This window comes from Apis mellifera, linkage group LG6, assembly GCF_003254395.2.
Source record: "Apis mellifera strain DH4 linkage group LG6, Amel_HAv3.1, whole genome shotgun sequence".
Lineage (NCBI taxonomy): Eukaryota > Metazoa > Arthropoda > Insecta > Hymenoptera > Apidae > Apis > Apis mellifera.
The window spans coordinates 1,103,663-1,126,156 of record NC_037643.1 but is presented as its reverse complement, the minus strand read 5'-3'; the positions used below and the strand labels follow the sequence as shown (position 1 = coordinate 1,126,156).

General features: G+C 20.0%; 1 protein-coding gene across 2 annotated transcripts in view; it reads left to right on the top strand.

The window, feature by feature from the left end:
- Nucleotides 1-9,208, top strand: part of LOC412109 (cilia- and flagella-associated protein 58) — a 29,748-nt gene extending 20,540 nt beyond the window's left edge. For both annotated transcript variants that reach the window (XM_026441437.1, XM_026441436.1), the window contains 4 exons: nt 3,073-3,343; nt 5,297-5,811; nt 6,363-6,587; nt 8,603-9,208. In XM_026441437.1, the coding sequence (XP_026297222.1) occupies nt 3,073-3,343; nt 5,297-5,811; nt 6,363-6,587; nt 8,603-8,866 (1,275 nt within the window). In that variant the 3' untranslated portion in view covers nt 8,867-9,208. The remainder of the gene's footprint in view (nt 1-3,072; nt 3,344-5,296; nt 5,812-6,362; nt 6,588-8,602) is intronic.
- Nucleotides 9,209-22,494: the final 13,286 nt, after the last annotated feature.

The window sequence follows — 22,494 nt, the reverse complement described above, 5'->3', positions numbered from 1 at the left end:
AACAAGAGTTAAATATATATGACAATATAAAAATATATAAACAATAAGATTTAATAAATCTTGTTAATTTTCATTTAAAAATTTTATGATACATCTTTCGAAAATATTTTATTAATGATATTATATTATATCTATATATCTGGATTGACTGTAATTAAATATATTACATATATATAAAAATATAAAAGTAATTCTTTACAATTTTATATTTTAACAAATATTTCTAATTATATTTGTCTAAAGAACAATATTATACAGATTTTATAAATGTTTCTATATTTTATTATTTTTTTTATCAAAAAAACTTTTTTGATTATTGAATTTAATAATTTGAAATATAGAAATATAATGAACATTTTTTATTTATTTAAAAAATTTTTATTTAGAATGATAAGGATACTTAGAGTAATAAAAATAAAGTGATAATGAATAATTGTTATTCGTTTTATTTGCCAATTTTTATAAAATATAACTTTTAAAAAATATTTAATTTTTTAAATTTATTAGATTTAAAATTTTTAATATTCATCTATATTTACTATATATAATATTCATCTATATATAATCATCAGATATATTATACTTCTTTCTAATTAATTCAATTATCCAATTAATTTAGATAATATGTATTTAAAAAAAACAATTAAATTACATTAAGATAATTTTTTTAATTTTTTATTATAATTATAATTATTTTTTAATCAATTACTTATAGTTATTTATAAATTAAAAAATAATTGCACGAATAAAAATTTTTTCCCATATATATAATTTTTTTATATTATATTAGTTTTTTTTATAAATTGATTTTGAAATGATTTTGTTATAGAATATAATCTATTATTTAATTGTGACATAAATTAATTAATTGTCAATTGATTAAATAGTAAATTATATTTTATAATAAATTTCTGGAATAATAAAAAATAGAAATTATGAAATCTTTTCTTGTTAAATAAATCATAAAAATTTTTAAAGAAATTATCTTAAATATTTTTTATATGTTAAAAATATTTTTAACATACAATTCGAAGAATTTTGATTGGACTAAAAATCGGCTGATTGAATTATTTAGTTTTTAAAATTCTTCTTCATTAAATGATTATTTGAATCAATTAAATTAACTAGATCATATGAATATCTATTGATTAATAGATTTGATGATTCAACTTTTATTGTTTTAATTTTAATAATTTGATGAATTACTTTTGTAATTTAAATTCTTTAAATGTAATTTCATATATTGAACATTTTAATGAAATTAATTAAAAATAAATTAAAAATATATAAATAAAATATTATAAAATAAAATAAATAAATACAAAAATATTACAACTTTATAATTATTTAAATAAATTAATATATTGAGTTTGTATTTTACATAAACCTAACTTTACATCATTATATCATAAAAAACACAACTCTTATAAGTAATTATACATTATTGATAAATTGAATTTACTGTGTTTGAGGAAATATCGTCTTAACAGTAGTTCCGGCGCACGCACCGTGTGTAACCACATCATGTTACGCGTGTGTGGTTGGAATTATCGGATGTATGCAACCGGCTCATTTCGTGATTGTACATGAAATTGTAATTAATACTAGATTAGTAACTACTACTAGAGATAGAATCTATAATTTACGCAAGTACAGAATTTAATTTCACGATTTGCAAATATTTGTAATTTTATAATAATATTACAATTGATTTTATTTATTTTATTTTTGATATATTTTTGATAAATATTATATTCAATGAAATGATTTTAAATATATTATGAAGAACATTTTCAATATAAATTTAATACAAATTATGAATTTGTTAAAAATATTTGTATATTTTTGTTAGTAGAAATTCAGGATTTAAAAGATTTGTAATAAAATTAATTTAAAATAAATTAATTTTATTCAGTTATTTATATTTTTAAAATATCATTATTCTATATCATTATAATATATAGTATCAAGTAATAGATATTTAAAACAATTATTATTAGTCATAAGATTAAATTATGTGCTTTAATATTTTACGTTTGATAATCAGCTACTAAAATGTTTATTAAGAAAATTTTGCTACATTTTTCGAACTATATCTTTCGAAATCATATTGTGTATTATTCATACACAATATTACATGACTAGCATATAAATTATATAACTATTTAATCTAGTGTAACAGAGTATGTACAGTTTGTGTTATAAATACTTTAATGCAGTTACAATGTAAAAAGTATTTAAATGTCATATTTCTATAAATGGTAAATAGTTTTTATTAGTTTCGTTATATTTTGTATGTATTATGTCATTGTACTTCATTAAAAATATTTTATCATTTTTATTTATAATTTTATACAAGAAATTTTAAGAATTTTGATATTATATTTTAATTCTAAAATTAGAATAATAATTTTATTAAAACATAAAACTTTACCTTATTTACTTCACATAAAAATTTTTCAATTATTCCAATTTTAAAATCAAAGTTGACAAAAATTTGAAAGAAATAAAATAAATACTATAAAACTGAAATATTTCGTCAAATTAAATATTTAAAAATATTATTTCATTTCATATTTAACTATAATATTATATTTGGATACAAATGAAATATTTATTTTATGTTTAATTAATATGTAATGCGTATCAAATTATATTGTATTTTTTATTTATTATCACTTAAATATTGAAATTTGTTTGAATATTTTGTTTGAATTTATAATTATATGATTTATTTCAATGTATCGCACTGTAATATAAAATACTTTTTTTTCATTTCATTATTAAAATAATATCTTTATAAATTGATACATATTATTTAAAATATTATTTTTAATTAATATTTAATTACATTTAATTAATATTTAAAAAAATTTATTTGTAAAATCATATCATTTGAAGAAATAAAAAATATTAATTTCTATTTATTTCTTTTAAAAATCTTTTTTTCACCATATCTAAAATCAAATTTCGATATAATTAAAAATTTATCTTCATTCTCGTTTGTAAACGAATATATCAATATTTAATTTAATTCATATTAATCGAATTATATAAATTGCGCATTAATAGGTGGAAGAATATATAAACGAAGCAAAACTGAAGCAAATCGAAATCTCAAATTACAAGAAACGTCTAGCTGAAGCCGAGGCCAAGTATCGTCAGCAAGTGAATCTATACGAAATGGTTAGAGCCGAGAGAAGTGCGTGCGGAAAAAGCTTGACGGAAGCGCAGGAAGAGATACAAGAATTGAGGAATAAGCTAAAAGTGCTCAACCACCAAATCGAACAGCTAAAAGAGGATATTGCCTTCAAGGAAAGCCAAATGATTAAAGAGCAGTTTCGTAAGCTCTCTTCTTTTGATAAACATTTGATATCTGAATAGCATTTAATGATTTTAATTTGTTAATTATTTTGATGAAATTCTTTATAAAAAATTTAGAAGATTTAGAAGATTTGAAGATTTAAAAAATTTATTCTTTGTAAAAAAAGTTAAAATTAATCTATTTATTATATCTAATAATTAATTTAAATACTATGCTATAAAAATATTATATCTAATATTTTTTTATATTTCAAGATATATATAATATTATTTATATTTTTTATCTTTTACACAGAGTTATAAAATTTTATATATTTTATTAAGAATCTAAAATCATGTCTAAATTATTTGTTTAAATAAAAAAATATCACAAAAAATAAAACTTTAAATTTTTCGAATATTTTGAATGCTAAATAAAATATTTTAATTATGAAAAGTAATATGATTAAAAATTTTAAATTATTGAATATTATATGAAAAATTAATTATTTTCTTTTTCTTATGTAATTTTGAAAATAATAGTTCCAATGAATTATTTTTAATGAATTTATATATATATATATATATATATATATATGTATATAAAACATATATAATATAATATAATAACATATATAATATAAAATATATAATATATAACAATATATAATATATAATATAATATATAATATAATATATAATATTATATAATAATAATTACAGTGTTCTAATAATTGATTATTAATCGGATTAATAAAAAGTAATTCTATATGAAAAAATAAAATAAAAAAAAATAAAATCCAAAATATAGAATAAAATGTTTTTATTCGAGATCTCGTTTTCGAATAAACCAAATTTAAAAAATTATCCCTCGAATATTTTCGGATACTAATGAACTATTAATAGATGATTACTATATGTGAAAATAAGTAAAATAAAATTTTATTTAAAAATTATTTAAAAATTCAATTTTTTTTCAAAAACTAGTTTTTAAATGAAAGAAATTTATTCTACATCTTTTTTCATAGATAGAATAACTAGCTATTGAGAATTCTTTCGTATCTAATTAAAATATAGTCAATTGTAATTGTATTTGAAAATTTTTCAAAAACAAAACTTTAAATTAAAAAAATTTATTTTATATTTTCAATTTATTTTTTCATCTTTTTCAATATTATTTATTATTGGATACGTATAATCGAAAGCATAGAGTTCTTAAGAGTTGAATCAAATATTTACTATCTTTTCTTTTTGTGATATTTTCTTTTTATATTTTATCTCTCTATATTCAAACATTCTTATTTCTTTGGTAAAAATTTTTCATTACTACTAGATAACATATTAAAAATGAGTTTTTGATCAGAATTAAAGAAATTAAATTTTTAATATAAATTATAATTATAAATTAATATTTTCTTTTCTTTAACTGATATAAGTATTTTTATTACAAATAAACTTTTCTTAAAAATATTAATTATATAAAGAAATAATATTTTAAATATAAATTATAATATCAAATCATAAAAATAGTATTTTAAAATGAGTATTTCATTAAAATATTAGAAAATATTCTTTTAAATAAACAGTTTTTAATTTCAAAATTTTTAATTTATATTATATTAATATTATATTAATATTAATATTATATTATATTAATATAATATTATATTAATATTATATTATATTATATAGTATACATAAGATATGAAAGAGCTCAATCTTTAGTATTTAAAAAATAAAAATAAAATATCTATCTTTGATTAATTAAAAAAGAAATATTTTATTATCAGCTTGATAAATATAAATAGCAATATTTTTTAAAGATTCCAACATGAAATAATATTTTGAAATATTATTTCAATATATTATTTGTATATAGAAATATATAGATAATTTGTTTTGATTAATTTTCCTCAATATATAATCCAAATACAAATTGAAGATTAACAAAATTTTAAGATTATAACAATCTCCTATATCTTTTTTTCCATAGTTCGCAACAAAGTAGAAAAAGAAAAGGAAGGACTGAGAGTGGATCTATTATCATGCCGCAAAGACGTGTCCGACTTGAGACGGGATATCGAGTCGTTAAAACAAGAAGAAAAGAGCTTGCGGCAAGTTATCCTACGCGCTGAAACAGACATTGCACGGCATAAGAAGGACATTGATAACGTCATGAATGAGAGAGATATTCTGGGAACTCAGCTAGTCCGTAGGAACGATGAATTAACTCTTCAATATAGTAGATTAAAGGTTTTACACGGAACGCTCCAACGAGGCGAAGTCCAGTATAATCAGAGATTGGAGGACATTAGGTTGTTAAAATTGGAAGTGAAAAAATTGAGAACAGAGAAATGTTTGTTATTAAAGAATATTGAGAATATGAGCAATCTACGTAAGGAAGTGTTTCATTTGAATCGAGACTTAACGAAGGAGAGACTGAAGGTGATGGCACTCGAGGAAGAGGTTCAAACACCATTAAACATTCATAGATGGCGGAAACTTGAGGTCGAGTATCTTTAATATAAATATATATTAGGATCCGAATAATATACGAATTTATATATATATAAAGTATTTAATAATAATATTTCTTATGAAAAAAAAAAGAATAAAATAAAATAAGTTTGAAAAATTTTCAAATAAAATAAATAAAAATTATATTGATTATTATATATGAAAGATATAAATGAATTATAATAGGAAATATTATATAATTTCTTAAATATATATTTAATCTCAATCTTTTCAAATACAAGGAACAATAAAATTTTATTTTACTTATTTTATATATAAAATAATAAAGATCCTCGATTCTATCGAGAATTCACTCATATCTAATAAAAAATTCGCAGATTTTATTTATATTTAAAAAATTTTCAAACTTAATTTCTTCGAAAATTTCAATTTGATTTTGAAAACAAAATTTTGGATAAACGAATTTTATTCTAATTTTTTTTTCTTAATTTTTCATAAGAAATCATTTTATATCCACTTGCACATGTTATTCAAATTTTGAATATAAAGAAATTCTTTTTTTAACGTTATTATTTAAATAGGGTACCGATCCAAATACTTATGATTTAGTGAAGAAGATTCAAATTCTCCAGAAACGTGTGTTAAAAATGGCAGAAGATGCGATTGATAAAGAGAAAAAAATAAAAGATATCGAAAAATTATATATGAATTTACGAGAAATTTTATCGAAACAACCTGGACCTCAAGTGACGATTGCTCTTAGCAAAACTCAAAAAGCATTGCGTGAGAGAGGTCAAAAAATGAAGGTAGAATATTTTTTTCTTAAATTTTTCTTAATAAATTATAATTAATTTCTTAATATATTATATATATAATAACTTATTTTATATATAGTTTATATATGAATATTTTATATATATATATATATATATATATATATATATATATATATATATATAACTTATATATACAATAACTTTATTAATATTTATAAGATTTAAATTATTATATATTAAACTTATTTATTTTGAAAACCATGAAATAAAATATTTATCATGATTATTCTTATAATGATTTAAATATTCAAATAATTAAAATTTAGCTTTATTCAAAAAGAAAAAAAATATTATAAATATATTAAATATTAAAAATAAAAATATCAAATAAATTAATAATATATGATGTTTAATAAAATATTTCAAGACTATTTAAAAATAAAAATATTTTTTAATTTTAAATCAATACTCATAATATTATCTAAATGTCTTTTATTAGATATCTTTAATATATGGAATAATAAGATATTTAGATACTAAATTTACGGACATTGATTATATACCTTTTGTTACTGAAATCCGTCTTTTTGACGAGTATATTAAAATGTAATTTTTTATAAATTATTTATATAAAATCTATAGATTTTTATTTACTATTGTCTTCAATACATTTTTTACATCTAAACTTTATCTTGGATGTATACTTTCCACATATGCTTGTTAAATTTAGTATACATATAGTTAGATTCCACATACTGAATTGAAGCTAATATTTTGTTCATCATGATGGCCACTGCCAAATTCTTCAGCTAATTGAAAGAAAAAATTTTTTCGAATTTTGTTTGATCTAATTTATTACAATTTTAATCCTTTTTTATAATAATCCAGACATTGATGGCTGCTTAATCTAAAAACAATTATAATATATACACATAAATGGGCCATCTATGGGATCCTATTTTCATAATATTTTCATCAATCAGCATCTGTTATTTCACTCTTGCTTTCAATATCTGAAATAATATGCTTTCTTTTTCTTTTACGATATGTATTGTGATAATTTTCATTCTCACTGTCAGAATCTTCAATTTCGTTTATATTGTCAAATTCTTCTTCGCTTTCGCATAATTCGTTTATATCAGAATCCGATCCAGATTGGTCTTCATTTATAACAGTTATTCTTTTTATTCTTCTTATTGTTCATTTTATTATTTTTTCTTATCAATTCCATGTCTTTTAAAGACTTGCCCATAGTAATATAAATGTAAAAAATTATATTTTTTTGGATAGCTTTTGAAAAATTCAAATCTTCACTTATGAAAATAAATTTTTGCTAAGTTTCTAAAGCAAAATAAAATAGCACTTATTTTTTTTTTCTTTTCTTTTTTTTTTTTTTTTTTACAAAACGCACTGTTGAAATTATCTCTTACGTAAATCTATTTGTTTTTATAAAATAATAAGACAAATTCACTTACAAAAATCACTTCTTTTCTCTACAAAATTCATTCTTGAAAGGATTATTTGTTATCATATCACAATTATAAACAACTTGTTTGATTATGTATTTATTGCTAAACAATCATTATTTGTTTGATATTGTTTTTTCTTATTCATTTTTATTTTATTTTTGTTATTTCGCAATAATTGATCTATATAAATTAACTCGTCAAATTGACGAATTTTCATAAAAATAGATATACAACATCTAGAAATAATAAAATATAAATGTTCCAGCGAAAACGAATAGAAATATATATTTGCTGCATTATATCATTAAAAACCAATACATAATATTTAAAGAATAATATTTGAATATTCAATATTTTTAAGCATAAAATCGAAAATCGTCAAATTAACGGGTTCCGTAAATCTTAGTGTTAAAATAGATGAAATAAAAAATCAAAAATTAAATCGTCATTTTTAATTTTAATCAAATCATCCTTTGGAGAATTTTAAGCATTCGTTTCAAATTTCGAGTAAACTCGATTATATATTTTAGCGATAATGAACACAACACGAATTAAACAATTCAATTCGCTTTTTAGTGTCTATTGGCGGAACTGAGCATGTGCGAAGTTCAAATGGGCGAGTACAAAATTGGCATGGAGAGAATGACCATCGAAATGAGCAATTTGAAGAAAAAGTATTTTGCGGAGAAAAAAAAACGATACGAAGCAAAAGATTTGAAAACAAAATCCGACCCTATCTTCCCATGCGTGGATCAAAAAAAATGCTTAGGGGGTGGATTCAACATGGTAGCTGGACCAACACCCAGAGCTTATTTCGTTGTAGATTCTGCGTGCAGATAAACTTATATTATTTAACAAAGAAGAAATGCAGCTCGGTTATATTTACCAAGCTAACGATACACAATTCTGTAGTGAAAATATAATAGTGTAAGTGGCAAAATTTCTGTGTTTGTTTTTCTCTTCAAATTTCTTTTCGTTTACGAGTTGTTTCTTATTTTTTGTTTCTTATTTTTTTCCTTTTGAAATGTTTAATAATATTTGGAATCTATAAAGCTAATACTGTCATATGCGAAGATACATACGAGGAAAACTTTCTTTTTATTTCGTTTAAATTTTTTGGAAAAAATCTTACGGAAAAGGTAATGAAAGAATCACCTTTTAGATAATATTATTCTGATGACTCTGAGAAAAAATGGAAAAATAAAAATGGAATATTTAATTTGTTTTCAAGAATAATACAAATATTGATATTCTTTAAATGGAGCAAAAAAATTGTTGAAAAATTATGAATTTTTAGACTTTAGATTTAAAAAATTCAGAATTTTTTATTTATTCCATTTCGATTACGTTATTTTATTTTTGAATCAGTTTACATAAATTTTTTATATGTTATATTGTTTTCATAATAAAAATTTATTATATCTTTTCTTATATTTACATTCAGATTTTTTTTATTCAAAATGAATTTTATAATAAAATATTTTTAAAAATTGTTTTCTTTTTTTCTTTTTATTTAGTTTAATTTTTAATTTTAATATAGTAATAAATTTTCCTACGTAATATAATTAACATATAATTAATTACATTCTTGTAATCTTTCCTTATTTTCACTTCAATATAGAGATGGTTTTAAACATTCCTTCTGCTTTCTGGTTTAATTTGTGGTCCACGGTCCGGCGGAAGTAATGACTAAAGCAATTGCATGACCACAGATGAATGCCACGGAAGCATTTATTGACGCGTAAATCGATTGTCATTCGAACAGACATCAAATTAATTACAACGAGCTCAATCAATATCAAGGAATTTCACAAAAAAGGGGGGCAAAGTTGATTTAACTTATACTTATTAATTATTTATTTTTATTTATTTACTTTTAATTATTATTTTTTTTTAAAATTATGCATTGCAATTTAATTAAGAATTTTTTCTTTGAAAACAATGTCAAATTTTAATGATTATTACATTATTACATGTATTTTTTCATAACATATTTCTTCTATTTTAAATTTTTAATATTATTTTTACTTAATTTAATTTTTTATTTACTTTTTAAATTTATTTTCAATTTTTTGAAAAATATTTTAAGCAATTAAAAAAATTAAATATATTATTCACCAATCTTACTTACTTTAAAAATTACTTTAAAAAAAATCTTTTATATATTAATATAAAAGATTTATTTTTATTTCTATAATATTTATTTCTAATAAATCATGAAAAATATTTAAATGTTCATATATTTATACATGTAGTTTTTATGCAACAACATAATCTCTTGTTCCGGAGACCAGAAATGTTTTTAAAGATATTATAATAAAGAGATTAACAATTTATTTCACTTGTTACACGAATAATTTCAGTTAATAAAAACCAAAAATTTCTTTATTTTTGCTTGAGAAAACTTGAGAAAACACAAATATTTTTCGTTGCATTCAACAAAAGAATACTGAAGAATAGAAGCAACAATAATTTCAGCAAAATGTTCTTCTTATTTCGAAAGAAAAAAATAATTCTTTAAGAAAAAATGAGAGTTATAATAATTTATTTAAATTGAAATAAAATTATCATAAATAAAAATATGTATTTGGCATTAAAAAATATTCAAAATAATATATTATAATTCGTAAACTTTATGTCGTTTCATAATTATATATAGCCAATCAAAAATCTTTATATATTATATAATCAATCAAAATTCTTTATATTATATATTAACTACAAGAAAAATTCATTTAATCGGAAAATTTTAATTTTAATGAAAATGTCTGTATTAGATGTTTCTATGTTTCATGTAAAAATGAAAAATGAAATAATTTTAAAATCGTTTATTATATCGAATAAAATTTCAAATATAATGAATAAGTTTGAGAATAATTTAATTTATAATTTGATTCTTTTATATAAATGAACATATAAAATATATAAAAATCAAGTTTATTTTTTTTAAATTTATTACATATTTTTTTTAAACATAAAACAATTGATTCAGTCATTTTCTGTAAAAGATATTAAAAAAAATTATTTTAAAAAATATTCAAATTTATAATTTTATAAAATTTATTGTATGAAAGACAGAGAAATACATAAAGTAATATTCATATTCATACATTTCTTATTTTGGATAAATCAATTTCTATAAAATTAAAAATTAAAAATTAATTTTTGATTTTCTGCAAAAAATAATTTAATTTTTTATAGAAAGAGCTGAATTGATCAATAAAATTTCAAATTTTTATCATTTTTTAATTTTTTAAATATGATTTGAGTAAGAATATTTTTTAACGGCAATATAATAAAGTTGAATTGTGAATATTGAAATGTGAATATTTTATGATTTAAAATTTTACTATTTTATATTATTAAAAAATTATATTAAGAAATGAAAAAAAGTATTCGAAGAAAATTTTCAGAATTGGTTCCATTCTCATGAAATAATAACCGAATTGTACATATATATATTTCATATGAAACAAAATTCTTATTAGTTTTTCTAACTGAACTATATATGAAATACAAAAATCATTCTTAATATATTCAAATACTCTAAAATTTCTTTTGACAAATAAAACAAAAAGTGAAGAATGTAATAGAAGTGAATATTCTTAAAAAAAAATATAATAAATTAACTTTAAAATTGAATATATAATTTATAATTATATAATTATATATAATTATTATTTAGTTATTATTTAATTATTAGATATATAATTATATAATTATATATCTGTGCATAATATATAATTTATTATGCACAGATTAAAAATCCATGAATTCTCTCATAAATAATGAAAATGAATATTTATCGCTAAGTAAATAAGGAATATATAGATAAAATTATTAGAGATCAAATATAATATGTATTTATAAATTTGAATCAATTGTAATATTTATATTTCTATTCACAATTTTTTAATACATAAATAAACTGATGATATTTCAATGATTATTTAAAATATATTCTATTTATTTTATATAGCTATCGAATTTTGGAACGAATAATAAAATTTATGTCCTTAAAAATTATTATATATTATATAATAATATTTTATATTTTAAAAAAATCGAATTTTTTATAATTAATATATATTTAATATTATAATATTTTTAATAATATAGTATTTGAATTTTGAAAATAAGAATCTTATAATTGATCTTAAATATATGTTTATAATTTAATTTATTGAATTTATGATTATATAAAAATGATTTCTTATATATATATGTATATATATATAAGAGTACAAAAATGATTATCACACAAAGATAAAATTTCAAAATTGATTTATCTGTAATTTAAAAATAACAAAAAGAATGATTGGAAAAATCAGAAAAAGTCTAATAAAACATTCATAAAAATTTCTTTTTCGGACAGGATTAAAATATATCTACTTAGAATTATTGATTTCGTTTTTTAAAATATTACTAAACTTTTAAATCTATCTCATATATTTAAAAATTTTTATATAGGATATTAAATACAATTGGATCTAAATCATAAATGATAAAAATAGAATTTTATAATGTTCTAAATAATATATTATTTGTTTGATCTAATATTTATTTTTTCAAATAAAATACTTTTTTTATACGAGAATTAAAATATTCTTCTGTTCTTTATAAAAGTATTCAATATTTATATTGAAAATTAATTATTTTAACTTTAATTATAAACCTATACTTTAATAATAATATTATTTTAATAATAAGTATATGAAAATTTTATATATGAAAGTTAAACAAAAATAAACACAAAACTTTATTTTATTTTTTTCATTATATACTTGAAATGTCTTCTAAATTAATTATATTTTAACATAAATTTTTATAGAATAAAACATCAAGATACCAACTGGCATATAAAAAAATGTACAGTTTCATTAAAAAAAATACAGATAATTTTACAAATCAATATTTACAAATCAAACGTATAAACTATATCATTCGAAATATTTCATCTTTTATCGATATATGAAACATATCTAACATATATGAAGAAAATTTAAATTCAATCAAACAAAGTTTAATTTTTTGCGAGAAACTTAATCTCATCACTAGATAGTATAAATTGCTCTTGATGGTGGTCTATCGAGGCTATGGAGCGAAAATAATTCCGGTGTGGCAGAGTCACCGATACGATAAATTCGCGCGGACATCCTTAAGGGATCCCCCAGTGGATCGAGCGGATACCGAAGATTCATGCAGACAGTAATATCCTGCTAGAAGGAAGACATCCCGTTGTTCATACTACTGATATGTTCGAAAGCACGGTCACGTGCATACAGTGTAATTTATCCTAAGTTAAAACAGGTGCTTCACGATCGTCAACTTGTCCTCGTCTCCGTTTTTTTTTTTTTTTTATCCAACGATGGAGATTTATAGAAGCTCTACAAAGTCTCAATGCAAGGTGAGTGTAAAATAATTCTTACGGAAATTGGAAGAAAGTCCGGTAGATAAAATTCGAGTAAATCGGTTATGAAGATTTATGCGAAATACGGTAAATTGTAATGTTATTGTAGTTTGAGTTAGATATGTTTAAGCGTCTGCAAATGGCAACTGGTACATGAGATTAATTTGGTGCAAAAATAAATTGCAAGATTAATTTGGGATGTTGTTTTGCGTAATCTTTTTGGAATGAGAAAGCTTGTGATGGATTAAACTTTCGGTTATGATGCATGATGTTTTTTGCAATTAGAAAATTGTTTAGCGTTTATATGCTCGAACATAAAATTGATTTTCTAAATTATTTTTGAATAAGAAAAATAATAATATAATAATAATTAATATTAATATACGATCAAATATGATTATACTTCAAATCATCTAATAAAATTTAACTAATTTTAAATTGTTTTAAATTAATTTTTAAAATATTCTTTTTTGTTAAAAAAAAATTAATTATTTTCTGAAATAAGATTAAATAATTTTTAAAATTGATATAGTTTCTCATATATTATAGTATAGATTTATTAATTATTTTAAAAAATATTAAAAATTATATAATTATAATTTTTATTTATATATATAAATATTATTTATTTAAATTTTTATTATTTTATTTTTACAAGTTTTTAATAAGTATATAAAAAAATGAATTAATTAAGAAAGTTTTTCAAGAAACTATGCATATGAACATAAATATGAATAGTTTCATAGAACTTATAGAGAAAGTAAATCATGAGAAACAATTTACATTTTTTATTTAATTTAAAAAATTAATTATTATTTCTTTTTAAGAAATTAGAAAAGTTAGATTTTTAAAAAAGAAAATAATAAAGCTCATTATTAAATTGATTGTCTTTTTTGATTGTCAAAGTAAATAAATTATGTCGACAAATAAATTATATATAATAAAATTTAAAGTTAAATAGATAATAGATAATAGACAATAATAAATAACAATAATAACAACAATAACAATAATAAAATAGACAATAGATAATAAAATAAATCTAAAATATACTTCCTCTTTTCTCAATTTTATTAACAAATATATATTTGAATTTATATATTAGATTGATATCTTTTTTAAAATTATTTATTTCAAAAATCATACAACTTTTATTCTTTAAAATATTCGTTATTATTTATTTTCAAACAATTTTTGAATTATTTGAAAAAAAAATGGCATTTTTGATGTAATGAAATCATGATTTTTTGCCATTTTTTCAAGATTTGGAAATATATCGAAACAATTTAAATAGATAATAGTCAACTTAAAAATATATATAGTCCAAAGAACAAATAATATTCTTTGTCTCTTTTACAAATTATAAAAATTTATATTGTTTTGTAATTAATATATATATTTAATTGTAATTAATATATGTAATTAATATATACATTTTTTCTTTTCAAATTCATTATTTTGAAGAACCATTTAATGCTTTAAGGTTTGCAATTATAATCTTAGAATTAAAATTATTCGTAATATTTTTCTTAGATTTATCAAATGAAACATTTAAATTGAAGCTATAAATGATTTAAGAATAAAAATATTAAATTATATTATAATTATATAAATGTAATATTTTTCATTCCTTTTATAATTAAAATATGATATTTTTCTTTAAATTGATATTTATTTCTTGAATAGATTTCAAAACACATTTGTTAAACATTATAAATATTTTAAATTTCAATCAATTTATGAAAATATGATAATTAATATAGTATAATACATATATATATTAATATAGTAATATGATGGAAATATTAAAATTAATATTATATATATATATATATATATATATATATATATATATATATATATAAAATTATTTTTACTTTTGATATAAATAAATAATAAAATCGCAGAATGATTAATAATGTATATTCAATTACTAAAAAAAAGTAAACGGAAAAGATACTTATCAAAAAAATTAATGAAATTATTTATTATTATTTTATGATTAAATTATTATTTATGATTGATTAATTTCATGGCATCATAAATAGAAACTGTGTACATTTTGCAACTAATATCTGCTGTTCTGATACAATAGCAATATAGCGTTAATTATTGTAATTTGCATACAAAGTAATTTCAATTATGCATGTAAAAGTTGAAAATGCAAGCAATTGTATTAATCGCAAATTAATGGAAATCGAATGTACATTAAATATAATAAGCATAATAAGCATAAAAAAAGTAATTATATATTTATGAAAATTCATGTTTATTTTTCTATATTATTTGAAAGTATAATAAAGGCAAAATGTAATTTTTTTTTCACCAATAAATATTTGATTTTTATTTGATTTTAAAAAATAAAGAAAAAATTTAATTTCTATTATAATTTCCTTTATGGAATAGTCCATAATAAATACAAAATTTAATCTGATACTTTTCAAATTTTATAAAAGTTATATTAATTGAGAAGTTAAATTGTTTGTAGCAAACGCATAGAGAGTATCTAAAACATTTAGCCAAATTACAGTTATTAGAACTTCTTGCTCTTGTTTCGAAATTACCAAGATTATATGAATATTTCCCTACCATTGGAATAAATTAAATTCATTTTCTTTGATACAATGTTAAATTATGGATTACTATTTAATAAAAATAAAATATATACACAGATGCAAATAATAATGCTTCCTATATCCTGGAATTAAATTTCTAATAATTAAGAAAAGAAATTATCTCAATTTTTATTTACTACATATATTGTTACAATTATTTGAACAATTTTTTTTTATATATATTATTATTGACTGATCTTAGTTTCCGAGATATTCGCAAAATATATAAGCTATCGCTTTTCTCATAATTTGAATTAAATTTTACTCAATAATTTAAATAAATTCTAAATAAAATAATATTATCTAATACATACTAAAATAGAAATACATGTTTAATTAGAGAAAATTATATATAGAAATATATGTTATATGTATATATGATTACTATTTGATTTAAATTTAATATATGCGGCCATAAACAAAAAACGAAATAAATTCATGAAATATGAATAAAAAAGATTAAAAAAAACCATAAAATGAAATGATTTCATGAATATGTTAAATTAAAAATTAATGTTAAGAAATCGATTCAGAATTGAATAGAAAATATAAAATGTAACTCTAAATTGATTTATAACTCGGTATTGATAAAAATACAAATGATAATATGCATATAGAGAAGTTTAATAATTCTTGGCTATTAAACGTAATTAAGCAAAAATTAGCAAAAAAAGTTTTATTAAGAAAATGTTTTTAGTACTTCGATTCAAAAATGACCTCTCAGACTTGAATTGTAAATTTCATTATCGGAAATTTCATCTCAGCTGTGACAAATAATTGCTGCCACTTTAAACGATTACATTTAAAGAAAAATATATGAATCATCCGTAGTTAATAATAATTTAAGTAAATTTAAGCAAGTAATTAAAGTAAATTTTGATTATTTAATAAAATTAATTAAAATAACAATCAACAGCTAATAATAGTATCTTAATCCAATAAGTATTTTATTAATTTATGATCTATTATTTAGCAACTGTTGTTTATTATTTAGCAATTATTGGTAATCAACTTTCGAATGTTTTATTGATATTTTTTTTTCTTTTTTTTTGATTTCATGATGTATAAATTTTTCAATTTTTTATTCCGATAAAGTTAATTGCTAAAAATTTCTGTGATGAGATTGCTAATGAATTCGAAATGAACTAATTCTTCATTGTCAAACAAACGAAATAATATAAAACTTAACAAAATTGTTATTACGGAACGTTTCTTTTTATGAAAAACAGTTCGCAATAATCGAATCCCATATTGATAGAAGATAATGTTCATTTTAGTTCATAGATCTTTCATGAATTGTATAATTGATAGAATGAAAACATTTTATATATGATCTTATTATTTTTTACATTTGATTTCATCCATCTATCAAATAATAATAATAATAATAATATTTTGGTCAAATAAAGTATAATGTGGTTCAATGTAAAAAATTTGCAGATGATTTCGGATAATAAAAGTGTTATGATTATGATAAAATTATTGAATGTGTTATGATTATGATAAAATTATTGAATGTTATTGAGTGTACGAAATTCTTACATGTTTGAATCTTCTATGTATATGATTTCTTCTACGTCTAAAAATATAATTATTCTTAGAGTTATCTTATCGGTTTTTTTCAATTTTATAATTCGCGTTGAAATGATTTCTGTTGATACTATTTTGAATCGGCGAGCAATTTTTAGTTCTAATGGTTATAAAAAGATCCTTCTCTATACGAAATACTTTTTATACTCTTCTTAAAATAATAAATAATAACATAGATTTATTTTATATAAATTGAGATATCGGCCTATAACAAAACTTGTTTTTGTGCGACGATCTATTCGATGAGAATACAGTATGCGTTATCTTGAGTTAAATGTTGGATTTGATTGTCATATTTGATTTATGAATTCATTGAATTGGTAACTCTCGAGATACATCTGCTCTGACATGCATCCAACATTCCAGTGGAGTTATCTCTCTTATCTCTCTCTATACCATTGGTAACATAAATATTACATTTTCAACGAAGAGGATTATGTATTACTTCAAAGAAGCAATAGAAACTATCCAAAATATTATTTTGTTTATTTTAATATTAATATAATAATATATTAATTGTTTCATACAAATTCGCAAGTTAAAAGGCAGCTCCAATTAGGGATAATAATTTTTCACATAACAAGCTTCACAATACTGTATTATTTCTGATTTGAATTCATTTTTTTAAATAAATACATATTTCGTATAATATGTCTTTTCATTGTTATCATTCTTGTATTTGATTATCATTTGCTCCATCCAGAATTTCATAAAAATCAAATTATTTAATGAATCCAGTTAAATATAATAAGTTGTCCAAGAGATATATGTATCGAATGGTACAGATTCATTTCAGTTTCATTATAACAATAATTTTATAACAATAGTTATAATGATGATAGGACTTAATAATTTGAATGGATTATAGATTTTTGTTATGTCTAAGTATATTATATATTGGTATATATGCAATATACAAACATATATTGGTTTGCAGATTGAAATGCATTTAATTGAAAACATAATTGAATAAATTCTCATTTCCCAGAAAATGCTAAAAGTTTTCATTATAGTTCATAAGTTCTTGTCAGAGATTTCCTTTTATTCAGTCATTTAATCTGGATTTACCTATTATTGAATATTCAATCCTTAGGAATCCTCCTTGGAATTTTTATAATTTCGTCTCGAACTGCTTCTAAGAAACGAGAATCAGTGAAGAGATATCTATGTATAAATTTATTTCAATTGGGAAATTGAGAGTTTCGTTATCAGTTTTCATTATCATTCTTTATATATCAAACGGAATTGTGAACAATCCAAATTTTAGTATTTAATTCATATTTAATTCATATGTTCTTCTTATCATTCTCATTCAACAGTACATAAACATTTTTGAAAGCATTTATTTGTGCTCGCAATAATTATATTGCAATGATGGATGTGAATTATCAAGTGTATGTATACATGTGTCGAATGCTCTTTCGACTAAGGTATGAAGAAGCTAATGATTGTTGATGCATTTTTTTACGATAAATGGATTGTATTAATGCAATATGCGTGTTTTTATGAGAGCTGAGTCTCTCATAATGTCACAATAAGTAATCGTATTCAGATCAGAGTACGATGCGTAATTACAAAGAAATTAGCTATTATTGTATCTGACTATGATACGTTTACAACGAATGCTAATTATATTCTCTTTCAAGCTAGATAATCGTGTCCGACAATTAGAGCACGATGTCACAATGAGACTTCTTTTCACAAGTGAGACTCATACTCTTAAAAAATCCTAATTCAATTGGAAAGATCATTATTTTCCAGTAGAACAAAATAATAATGCTAGTGTTTGATATTCTTAAATTAAAGGAAAATTCTTTAGAATAATATTGATTACTATTGAGTCAGCCATGTCTTGAATATGTCTTTGGAATCGGACTTCGCTTCAGCTAAATTGAAATGTGTTAAAAATATATAATTAATAATATATAAATGATAAGTAAGAGATTAAATTCTTTTTAAAAACAGTAATTTTCTCAGATAACATTATTTTTAGTTTAGGCTTAATGTAAATAGGATGCCAATGATCGATAATAATAGAAAAGAGTTTTCATACGAGGACCCGAATAAGCTGTTTAAAATCTCGCGATAAATGCAATAAATGTTTGTGGAAAGCATTTTTGAAAAATCAGATTTGCATATAAGAAATTGATGATACATTTTCTCAATCTTATCTGTTGTTATTATTATCTGGGACATATTTATAAAAGCACATTGAATCAATAAGACTTTATTTTGAATTATAGTTTTAATTATCAAGATTTTGTTTAGCGATCAACTTATTATTAAAAACAACTTATATCCATAATTTTATTGTTTGATTTGTTTTATGATTGTGTGGTACGATAGATGGAATTCTTCGATTCTATTACAATATTCTATTATAATATTCTATATAATTTATTCTATTATAATATTTTATATTATAATATTAATCTTTATCATATGAAATTGATATATTTTTGTATGACAGATGTTTTAGTATTATAAATTATAGATTATAGATTATGCTTGTTTTAGTATTGAATTGATATTTAGTTTGCATTCTAATTGAAATCATTTAAGAATTGAGAGATATGATTTCTATAATTAATCGTTATGATTTTCTAATGATAATATAAAGCATAAATAGAATATATTTATCTTTTCATTTGATAATTCTTTTGATATTTATCTTTTCTTGCAATGCATTGAAATGTTCTTCATATTTATTTTATTCTGATGAAATTTTCTTATAATTTTTTTCAAACTTATCAAACTCAAATTGAAGATTTATGGAATGATATTATGTTGAAATCGAAATCTACGCTTTATTCATTATTCAATGGAATTATATATATATTTTGTGATATGAGTGTAATATGAGATAATTTGTGTAACGTGTTAATTTGTCCAATATTAAATATGAATAATATAAAGCTGGATTCGATCAACATTTCATTTGAATAATAGAAATTGTAAAAATTTGAATCGGCGAGTTTAAGTTTAAATTCAATAGATAGGAAATAAAATTAATCGAACTGTTCTTTGAAATCTATAATATAATTAGAAATATTTTCTCAAATCAAGTATGGCGAGATATAGTCATATAGTTGCAGATATAATAGAATTCAATACACCGATTTTGATGTCTATAGTTTGATTGCTAATTTTTCGATGATAAAATTTAATTGAATAGATATTTAAAAATATCCTAACGATTAAAATTTCTTCTTGGTACATATTTTACCATCATTAAATCATTTGTCGTAATATTATTTAATAATGAATCATAGTGTCCCCTCTTGTAATTTTCATCATGATGGTCCATTATTTTATAAATTAACAGAATTATTTAACTGACACAAAAAAAATATAATTTTATTTTCGGTTGATGCATTGCATTGATGCATTTATTCACAACGATTGTTAACTCCAATTTATAACTACGATATAATCAATGATTGATTATAAAATGATTTATTACAAAGTTCTATTATTCCTTTAAACAAAGCAAATTTCGTATGTAAATGAAAAATTCTCTATGCTATTGAATGCATAAATTTATTAAAATTTTAAGAATTCTTATGATTAATCGAGTTTAAAAAAATTGAAAGGTTAAAAATGTTCTTGCTAGTTCGAAGATTAAGAAAGAAAAATTCTTTCAGTTCAGACTGTTTAATAATTTGGAATTATATTTTGTGATATGAGTGTAATATGATAGATTGTTTGCGTAATGTGTTAATTTATCCAATATTAAATATGAATAATGTAAATCTGGATTCGATCAACATTTCATTTTAGTAATTTTTTATACTCAAAGCGAATATCATGATCCAATTTCGGTAGTAAGTTAAAGATAATACATATAATACATCATATTTGTAATGATATAAATGAATAAAAATATTGTTTAATATAATTTATAAATATATATAAAGATTTAGAACTCTTTTCAGTTATTATTTATATTATTTATATATTTATATTAGTGTATGCAACAAATTAAAATATTCATTTATTATCATAGTTTTTCATTAATTTTCACGCAAGCTTATAATTATTATTTATAATGTCTCGATTATGATATCATGCCAAATAATGCAAGTATAACAATTTTTGAATGAGTTAATTCTAATAGAATTCTTTGATTATCAATTATTCATGATCTAGTTTTTCAAAATAATCAATATATATCAATAATATCAAATATATCAAATAATCTTTCACTTTATTATTGCAAATTGGCAATTTCACTTTTTCTAAAGCATGATGAAATAGATGATAATCAATACTTGTAAGTATTAACTGTTTCTAAGGATTTTCTGTCATGTCATTATATTATTTTAGTTGTTTTAGATGATGAACTTCTCGGTCTCTTTCGCTTCGTTTTCCTATTCCAGGCGAAGTTGTATGTCGTAAGAGGAATTGAATACTTCCTCCAAACATTCTAGTTTGAAAACTAGTTTGGTAGGATCTCTTGTTTAGCTCAGTTTGTTTAGCTCAGTTGTTTATAATTTGCTAGGAAATTTGAGAAATGTGTAATATAGGCCTTTATGATACGATCATATATTGAGTTTCTTTTTTTTTCTTTGTCATTTTCATAAAATAAATATGCTATATTAGTTAAAATTTGTTGAAGATTACACTTACAAGTATTAACGCATTAAATTTAGTTGAATCTTATAGTTTTTTGTAATATTGAATATAACTTGAAAAATTAATTTTCTAATTTTTTTCTTTTTTCGGTTCTCCTGATTGATTGTTGTCTTTGAAAATAATTTTTAAAGAAAACTAAGTAAACAACAATCACTAGAAAATAATAAAATAAATGTGCTATATTAGTTAAAATTTGTTGAAGATTGCACTTACAAGTA